Source organism: Centropristis striata, chromosome 13, assembly GCF_030273125.1.
Source record: "Centropristis striata isolate RG_2023a ecotype Rhode Island chromosome 13, C.striata_1.0, whole genome shotgun sequence".
Lineage (NCBI taxonomy): Eukaryota > Metazoa > Chordata > Actinopteri > Perciformes > Serranidae > Centropristis > Centropristis striata.
The window spans coordinates 26,604,370-26,614,786 of NC_081529.1; the positions used below are offsets into that span (position 1 = coordinate 26,604,370).

Consider the following 10,417-nt stretch of genomic DNA (forward strand, 5'->3'; position numbering starts at 1 on the left):
ATGCCAGAGTATATCCAATTTCCATACGGCGCACAACGGCAGACAGAAGTAATGCAGGGGTTCAGTGCAGTTGCAAACATGCCAGGTGTTATCGGTGCCATAGACTGCACACACGTACGCATCAAGGCTCCATCCGGTGATGCATTTGCTTACATTAACCGGAAAAACTTTCATTCCGTGAATGTGCAACTGATCTGTGACGCAAAGTGTGTGTTGTTAAACGTTGTGGCACGGTGGCCCGGTGGGACGCATGACGCATTCATCCTGCGTAATTGCGCAGTTGGCACGCGTTTGGAGGATGGAGCTGTGAGAGACGGCTGGCTCATTGGTAAGAATATAGCCTGCATAATCACATGTGTGTGTTATATATGGACTTACCTTTCTATATCCATAGGGGATAGGGGTTACCCACTGACGCCGTGGCTTATGACCCCACTGGCCAGCCCGCAGACACCACAGGAGCATACAATGAGGCGCACGCGGCTACTCGGGCCGTTGTAGAGCGCACCAACGGGGTATTTGGACTCTGAGCGTCCTCCTCCTGTGGCAGATGTACTTTTTTTGTGTGCGCTAATGCGTTTCTTTGCGTCAAGTTTAATGTCAAACCATTTACGTTTAACCTCGGACGTAGTTCTTTGCACTACAGAAACCACATTTACTGCGTCCGTCACCTCCCTCCACGCTTTCGCTTTGCCTGTCCCTGTCACACCACTACTAACAGATGAAAATATATTTTTTTTTTGGACTCCACTTCTCCCAAAATAACTTCAATCTCCGCTTCGGAAAAATTCTTTTTTCTTTCTCGTTCTTTTTTTCTTTGTGCCATGACTGACAGGTTGACAGGATGCCTCTACACACCTCCTTATATGGTGGTCATTAGCAATTCATGGGCGGGGTTCATGCTAATTGCTGATTACCGGGAGCGCGCTGCCACCTTACGATGGATTGGCATTCATGATCATACACACGTGTTTACGATCAGATCTGAGTTTCCCGCAGCGTTCATGAATCCGGAGTAGGTTTTTAGTAGCGTAGGCTTTTATGTGCAAATCTACGCACAAATCTACTAACGTTTCATGAATGAGGCCCACTGATTCTAATGAGCCCCAGACTATTCTGCTGTCAAGACAAAGACTGTGATCCTTTATGTCACTGAACTCACTACTTCCTCAGTCCTCCTTGCTTTTCTTTTCCCAGTCTTCAGCATGAGTCCCTAGATGTTTCTTGTCCTTGCAAGTACATTTACATTTACATTTAGCAGACACTTTTATCCAAAGCAACTTACAGGAAATAAAGGGAACAATCAAGGTATAGTCCAATAAGAGCCATTAGTGCAGCAATAAGTGCTAGTGGCAATTCTTTAAGGAGTAGAATTGTGGTGTGGTGCTAGGAGAGAAGGTGCTCTCTGAAGAGCTGGGCCGAATTTTTTAAAGGTAGAGAGGGACGCCCCTGCTCTGGTAGGTGTTCTACCAACTGGGAACAAGAAATGCAAAGAGTTTGGATTGCCTTGGACGAACTGGTGGCAGAGCCAGGCGCCGTTCATTGGAAGAGTGCAACGCTTGTGAGGTAGCATATGCCTGTATCAGGGCGTTCTAGCAGCTGGGTGCAGTAGCGGAGACAACTTTGTAGGCCAGCATTAGAGATTTGAATTTGATGTGGGCTGCAACAGGTAGCCAGTCGAGCTCGATGAGCAGCGGTGTGACTTGTGACCTTTTTGGTTGGTTGTAGACCAGACGCGCCACCACGTTCTGGATCATCTGAGGGGGTTTTACTGTGAAGTCTGGCAGGCCTGTCAGGAGGGCATTATAGTAGTCAAGTTTTGAGATGACAACAGCTTGTGTCAAGAGTTGAGTGGCATTTTGAGTTAGGTAAGGTCTGATTTTTCTGATGTTGTTCCTAAGTTTCTCACCACCCTGGAGGGAGCAAGACAAAGGGAGTCAATTTTGATGTTGATGTCGTGGTGTACTGTAGGTTTAGCAGGGAGGAACAGCAGTTCAGTTTTTGAAAGGTTCTGCTGGAGGTGATGTGCATTCATCCAAGTGGCTATGTCTGAGAGGCAGTCAGAGACCCGTGCAAAGACCGATGGTTCATCAGGAGGAAATGACAGATAGAGCTGAGTATCATCTGCATAGCGGCTAAAGTACATACAAGTGGCTCAGTTGGTAGAGCGTGTCGCCTTCTGATCAGAGGGTTGGTAGTTCGATCCCCGACCATGGCAGCTACATGTGAAGTATCCTTGAGAAAATTGCTCCCGATGCTGCGTTCATCGGTGTGTGAATAAATTCCCAATGGTGGCAGGTGGCACCAGTGTGCCCTGGTAGCCTCAGCCACCTGTATGAATGTGTGTGTGAATGGGTGAATGAGCGTATTGTGTAGTGTAAAGTGCTTTGGATAAAAGCGATATATAAGTGCACCCCATTTACCGTTTCTTGTGTTACCTATGGGAGCATTTAGCATGTGGAAGTAAGTCATTGACAGTCGGCATCTCTGTTAGTAATTCTAGTGACTTAAAGTTAGCAATTTCAGACAACAACTTGCACAACTCTGCCATTAAATCATTGAGCACCCCTACTTTATCATGCTTTTTTACAGAAGCAAGCAGTATTTGTCGTGTGTAGTAATGCTTTGCAGTTGTCTGTCTGAAACAAGCAGCAACCTCCAGGGCTGAAATGTGAAGCCAAGGTAAAAGTGCCAAAAAACTGCAGGTCCTGGACTGGCCACTTGAGGCTGGCTCTAAGACTCCCATATTAAAAATGCAATTTTACAGCACAAATAAACATGTTTACAGCCTGGTATAAACAAGACCCGCAACTGTGAGGGGGATGCATTTTTCTTTTGTTTATTTTACATTAAATCTTAATATTATGCATAATTAAAGGCATGGCTGCTTTGGCTGTCAGACTGCTGCCCTCAAAGGTTACTCACCATTGAATTCTGACCTAAAGAAAAAATATCTTTAAGGTGTGGGTGTTGAGAGTGCCCTGTCTTTAGTCTCCTCAGACTCTCTGTTGTTGTTAGTATCACATTCAATGCCCTGAGGCTGGTGCACAGCACTGCCAAAGGAGCTGCAATCCCAAATCTCCAGGCAATGAGCCAACTTTGGCCTTCACTTCTCTCTCCCCTTTGGCTGTCTATGTGACCTTCCCACCATGTAAAGACCCCAGAGTCACATTCTGTCTTTTGGAGTCTAACTGCAAATTCTTGTTGTCATGAATCTGCTCCTCCTCTGCTTTCCTTTAACCCTTATTCAAGAGAGGACTTGTTTCTCAGTGTTTTCATCAATTTTTTTATATCCTACCTTGCTCTACTCTTTTTGCAACTGCACACCAATAATTTTGGAATAAATCTATTTTGCCTTAAGCATAATAGACCGGTGACATCAATGGATTATGTAGGGGTCAATTAACAGTACTACTGAGATATGATTTAGTTTGACAAGCATGCTTTGATATGATGCAGTCTGCTCAATACCAATACAATATAGCTCTGTTGCAGCACATGGTTATTGTATGTCTGCAATTATTGCAGTTATCGGCAGTTAATGCCTCCTGGCTGTCAAATAGGCACCACATTAGCCAACACCACATCAAATAGGTCTCCACAGCCACAGTTAGGACACATAGATTAGTTCAAATTATGTTCATGTTACTTCTTGCCCAGGAGCAAAGGGTCTGTTCTGTGTCCCCTTATTGAGAGCGAAGGCTCACAGTTTTTTAAGCCTCATCTGAATGTAATTGTAGAATTGAGAATGAACAGTAAATAAACAAGGTGTCTATTGTTGTGTGTGGGAATCAATAATCAATACAGAGTCATAGCTAAACTGTTTTCCAACATGTTGATGGAAAACTAAAGAAGGTCATGTGCGGTTTGTTTACCTGGCTCTTCTGACTAAGAGCTGTACAACCCAGGTGAACAAATACTGCAAAAAAATATAAGTGGTTTCCATAACAACACAACCTGGTCGAGGCAATCTCCGCGTTACTTATTTCCTGACCAAACTTTCCCTTGTGTCAAAATCATCTCTCTCCGGATCTTTTTAGATGCTCAGCTGGCACCTGCAATCACAAACTGGGCAAAGAAGAAAATAAAATCTGATGAAGCATGGTGACAAATCATGAGCGACAGATCATCTCTTGCCTTTCTTTCTGTCTCTCCCGCCCTCCACTCCTCTCCAGACAGGGTTGGGCCAAACAGCAGGTGGTGCAGAAGAGAAGCCCGGACATGGGATTTACAAATCTCTGGCTCTCAGACTTCTGCACCAGGCAAGCATGGACGAGCAACAAATCCCACATTTAAAAAAGTAAGTGTGGCTTTTGACATCTTTGCTTCTATTTGTGATTCTGGAATAGTTATTTTTGTCTTTAACACCAGTTTGAAATCTTAAAAACAAGGATAGTTTGCAGTAAATTGACAGTAAAATATAGTGTTTGTATGTTGTCATTTAAAAATAATTTGGTGTGTGTTCATTTTTTAAGGATGGGGCGTACCCCAATGTCTTGGGATTCCTGCTGCACAATGAGTTGTATATATTATGTCATCAACTAGCTCTTTATCTTGCTCCATTACATGTGTGGAGTGGCTGATTGCAGTTTCTTGGAGAGCACTTTTACATAATCCAGCTCTCACTGATTTTGGTAGAAAACATAACGGAGATTATAACAAAAGAACTGTTTAAAAAAAGTATGTCAATCTGTTTTGAAATATTCTATGCTGATAGTACAGGAGGATAATTTAGGATTCAGATACCAGATTGAACTACATTTTGGTAAACAGTTAATTTCTCTGAATAATTTGTTTAATTACAGTACTATTTGGCTTTAAATGTAATAATAGAATTAAACATATGACAGCTTTTTAATGTATTTTGAACTCTATCTGAAAATGAAATGCCAAAGGTTCAGTATTACCTATGCCGTGGTCATGATTGATTATTTATTGGTGGATTTAAAAACTAAAGGAGACATTTCCAGTCTTTACATGAATGTATTCTGTTTTGCTGTCATGTGCATGCATGTACTGAATTACTGCTGTGAAGTCTACTGTTAATAAGAATGCATTAATATTGCAGAACATTTCCTCTGGAGGAAATCAAACCCTAAGGGCTATGAATGTCTGCTAAAGGTCATGTTTGGCCAAACAAAACACAGTCAGAGAAAGTCAGAGATTTGAGGCCTTTTGGTCGACCAAGATAGAAGAGAATAGTTAGTACTGCAAAAGCTTGCAGTGATTATACAACATAGATTTTGAGTTAAATACATTCAAAACGGATGTGTGTGATGTGTGTCAACTGGAGCCATAAAACACAGAGATTGGTTAAATGTTAATGAAAAATATGTTTTCATCTGACCAATTAATAGTCATCATGTCTGGACAAGCCGTTTCGGGTGAGCTGGGATTTCTTAGGAGGATTTCAATGCATCTGTTTAAGTCTGAAGCTTGAATGTTAATGTGCTTACTTACATTGTGTGCCATCCAGTGTAGATCATATTAAACTTTTCTCTGCAATTGAAATTTTTTGTAATTAATCATAAGATTTTGATTTTGTCAAACAGTTGCATTCCTCATTCTGATGCTCATTTAAATGCACAGAAGATTGCTGCTTTGTCAAGTCTGTGCACCTAATTTAATTTTTTTTCTTCACTCCACAGCTCAGGTGTCACAGCAATAGCGTCAGCATGCTGAATAAAGATGCACGAGGGCTGACAAATCAGATGACTCAAAATAGGAGAAAGAAGTCCAGCCTCGGATCTCAGGACCACAGTTTGTGATCATGTGAGTCATCCAAAGAAGATATTAAGACATGGAGGTGCTTCTGTTTTATGTCTGGAATCTATCGATGGATGAACCTTGATGTCAACATGAGGTCAAAGAAACCGTAACCGTTTTGTTCCAGTCACCTGACTTCTGTCAGCATGCCAACACTGCATAGATGATTCACTCTTTAAATAGACAGTGGGAACTAACAGGGTCTAATGATGTAGCAGCTACAGGTGACTTACATGTAGCCTATGATTCAAGACAGTCCAACTACAGTCAGTATGGAAGTGCAGACAACCTCTCTGGTCTGGATATACGTTAACAGTACAGAACAACTGAACACTTCATATGAGTACAACACAACCGATTTGATCGAAGACTCAGACAAATACCAATCTTACATTATTGGTCTCTTCCTGTCCTGCCTGTACACCATCCTCCTCTTTCCTATTGGATTTATTGGTAACATCTTAATCCTGGTGGTGAACCTGAACCACAGAGAGAAGATGACCATTCCCGACCTTTACTTTGTCAACCTGGCTGTAGCTGACCTCATCCTGGTGGCAGATTCCCTCATCGAGGTCTTCAATCTGAACGAGAAGTATTATGACTACGCTGTCCTCTGCACCTTCATGTCCCTGTTCCTGCAGGTCAACATGTACAGCAGCATCTTCTTCCTCACATGGATGAGCTTTGACCGATACATTGCCTTGGCTAGCTCCATTAGCAGCAGCCCGCTGAGGACTATGCAGCACGCCAAGCTCAGCTGTGGCCTCATCTGGATGGCTTCCATCCTGGCCACCCTTCTCCCCTTCACCATTGTGCAGACCCAGCACAGAGGTGAAGTGCACTTCTGCTTTGCCAACGTCTTTGAGATTCAGTGGCTGGAGGTCACCATTGGCTTTTTGGTGCCCTTCTCCATTATTGGTCTATGCTACTCTTTGATTGGACGAATCCTCATGAGGGCCCAGAAGCACCGTGGATTGTGGCCACGGCGGCAGAAGGCGCTGCGCATGATTGTGGTGGTGGTTCTGGTGTTCTTCATCTGCTGGCTGCCAGAGAACGTCTTCATCAGCATCCAGCTGCTGCAGGGCACAGCTGACCCATCGCAGAGGACTGATACCACCCTGTGGCATGACTACCCGCTCACAGGCCACATTGTTAACCTGGCAGCTTTCTCCAACAGCTGCCTCAACCCCATTATCTACAGCTTTCTAGGAGAAACCTTCAGGGACAAGCTGCGTCTCTTCATTAAGCAGAAGGCCAGCTGGTCAGTAGTGAACCGCTTCTGCCACCACGGCCTCGATTTACGCCTCCCTGTCAGGAGCGAAGTGTCCGAGGTGTGACTGTTTAGAAGAGGGACATTTGTTATGAAACACAGAATATGCTAAAAACTCTTCATATCATAGTGATATATCACCCAGAGTGAAATATTACCTCAGCTTTCTTTGTCCGTTGTTTATCTTTGCCTCATAGTAAATGTCTCAGTTAACCTGCTCACTTTCTGAACAAAAACACAAAAGCACCAAGAATGTACACTCAAAGAAGGATGAAAATGACTCAATGAGTGCATCCCTTTATGTAGATAACAATGCACATACAGTACTTAAAGCTATTTTCATGTTTATCTACATGTTGGATTGTCTTTAAGTGCATGTGGTGTGTTTTTTCTTCAAAAAGTTAGCTGGGCAGAAAGGCAGTAAATGAAACGCAGTAAAATATCAGTTGCTACACTTTTTAAGTACAGCTAGGTGGCAAAGACAATGAAAAATTTATTGTGTGATCTATATTGCAAATCTTCCAGAACATTTTCTGAGTATGTGGGGAAACCTGTAGAAATAGAAATGGCTGCATTGCAGAATGGACATAGGACATACTGCATCACATCAAATGTAATCAGGCTGTCTTTTCCAGCTGCAAGAGAAGGTTCATTTTAGTTAAAACCCCACCTGTAATTACACTACATACAGTACCCACCATCCACATCAACATCTTATATGTAAAAAAAAAAAAAAAAACACAACCTAAAACCATGCAGGTAATAATAATCCAGGTCGTCACAATAAGGAATCTCAATCAATCAAGACACAACAAGTAGCAGTGATATGTTTCTCACTGTCTTGTCTAATATATTACTGTACCCCTTACTTTGTGCATTTCAGCTAACTGTGTTTGTCCTTCTGTTGAAAGAAAGGGGCCTGATGGTGATTTATTTTTAGAAATAAAGAAAAAGTCTCACTTTTCCAGGAGTATGAAGTGGAAGTTGTTAAGAAATGTGTTTTCAGATTTCAAAAAGGCCAAACAACCTTCAACTGTGCCTTCACATAGAATAAAGAAAGGGTAATATTGCTACACCCTTTATTTCTTATTTATTATAGAGGACATTTTGGTCACCATTCAGCTAGGAGGTGAATTAAGAACATATAAAATGTTGTTTACGTGGGATTCATCTTAAGCTTATGTCAGAGCTCATATATGTGGTGGTTAATGCAGTAGGCAGTGAGCGTTCATTTCAAAGATGGCTGAGTTATTACCCCACTTGTCAGCTCCTGTTAGCATGATGGTAAAGCAAAGAGGCAGGTGTTGTTTTGCCAGGAGGGGATGAGACTGGGTAAACACATCATTCAATGACGACAACATGAGGCCGCTTCTTTAACATATATTACACTGATAAACAGCAATGGCCCACCGTAGATGTGTGAAATAAAAAATATTCCGGTAACACTTTACAATAACCGTCTAAGTGATGTTTATAGATGGTTTATAAACCAGTTATTATTAACCATTTACAAAATTCTATACATATTTAATCTTTAAATGTTTTCAATTTCTTAAAGGTATATGAATAATTTTGAAATCATTTACATACTTAATATGGTGTTAAAAATGTTATAATGAGTGTAAAGCTATTAATAAACTAATAATTATGTTTGTTTATGGTAAATTAATCTATTTGGCATTTATAAATTATAGTTCAACATTATTACATTTTCTATTCACCATTCTAAATGGCCTATATACGGTTTATAAATGATGATTAAACATTAATAAACTATCTGTTTACCATTTATAAATGGTCTATTTACCATCTATAAATGATGGTTATTGTAAAGAGTTACCAATATTCCATGCAATACCAACTACAACTGCACATTTGTGGCTTTTACATCTGTGCACTGATTTAGCTATATGACATCACACATATTTTAATAAATAAATAGACGAGTGGACTCTATAGTACATCCTGCCTTACAATTATTTTAAATGCTTTTGACAGAACAAAGAAACTCATTGGCACGTCGATCACAGGTTAATGTAGTGCAGATTACCAGGCTACACAGGTGCAGTTTAAACATTTAAAATTGTTTCCCGTGAGAGGCCCGAAAGCAGAGGTTTTAATGGAGCCTGTCATAAAGTTTTACAGCCTCAAATTGTCAGTGCCAACATTATAAATTCTTGTTTTGTAATATTACAATGCTTTCATAAATCCAATAGAGCGCAGTTATCTGATTCAAATTAATCAGAGTTTACAGAATAATCTTAATTACATTAAAGAAAAAACAAAAATAAACAAAGCATGTGCAGCAGGTTCTGTTCATTGAGCTTAAGAAGTGGATATATTATGTAGCAATGACAAAAAGCATGCAGAAAACTCTAACGTCTAGATGAGGAATGTGCAGCAGTATATAAGCTCTGTGTATTGCCAGCCTGCGGTGGGCCTGAGCTGTGTTTGTGCATGAGGCAGCCGGAGATAATGGCGTGACTGGGAAAAACAGGAGTCCAAACCACAAACTGTTATTCCAGCTGTAACAGTCCCAGCAGCCTGGGAAAGAAGCGCTGCCGAGTGTTTGACTGATTGTTTATTAGAGGTCTGCAAAAATGCAAAACTTGTTGTGGTGCATGATACTAAAGATTATTTTGCATCATGTTTCCATCACACAATTATATGTGCTATATCATGCTGTGATAAAGTCTATATTGTTCTGTGAACAGCACAAGGCCTTATCAGAGCCACACAGGGCACAAAGACAGGAAGAAAAGAGAGTAATAATCCAATGAGAGCTGTCAAATTCACTGAGATAAACAAGCAACACCTGGACATCAGAAAAATACCCCCCTCCCAAGTTTAACACGGTGGAAGAGACAAGGTATCATCTTTACATCACACATACACACACATACAAACACACACATTGGAGATGCTGTGAGAAGAGGTTGACAGTGGACTGTGTGTACAGCTGAGACTACTGAGTGAGGTTAAAGGTTCATGGTGACTGACGTCACAGAAAGGAAAAAGGGTGTGACTTTTCCCCTTGCTTACATTCAATACTTCCTCTGGATTAAACAATGAGTTTGCGAGCAACAAATCCATCTGCTAAAGGAACATCATGCAATATCTTAACGTTATTCATGTATAATATTGGGATAACTGAAATGTTCAGGCAGCTTTTAATGGACTAAAATTGGATTTTTAAAAAAAGCCGTTGGTAAAATCCTTAACAACACAATAATTTTACACACTCAGGGTGACCACTTTATTAAGTGCAAAACAATGCAATAGTAGACTTAAGTAAAGTAAAAAATATATATTATCATATTAATATTTCCTAAAGTTCAGCTTCCATTTTTTTTAATCAATTAAATAAATCCAGGTTTTTAA

At 40.8% G+C, this 10,417-nt stretch overlaps 1 protein-coding gene across 1 annotated transcript; it reads left to right on the plus strand.

Moving 5' to 3' along the window:
- Positions 1-5,687: 5,687 nt before the first annotated feature.
- On the plus strand, positions 5,688-7,778 carry gper1 (G protein-coupled estrogen receptor 1). Its single transcript, XM_059348644.1, has one exon. The coding sequence runs from the start codon at positions 6,009-6,011 to the stop codon at positions 7,101-7,103; it is 1,095 nt and encodes a 364-aa protein (XP_059204627.1). The 5' UTR covers positions 5,688-6,008; the 3' UTR covers positions 7,104-7,778.
- The last annotated feature ends 2,639 nt before the right edge of the window (positions 7,779-10,417 follow it).

Excerpts from the sequence above, each read along its gene's own strand:
- gper1 (XM_059348644.1), top strand. The coding sequence starts at position 6,009 with ATGATTCAAGACAGTCCAACTACAGTCAGTATGGAAGTGCAGACAACC.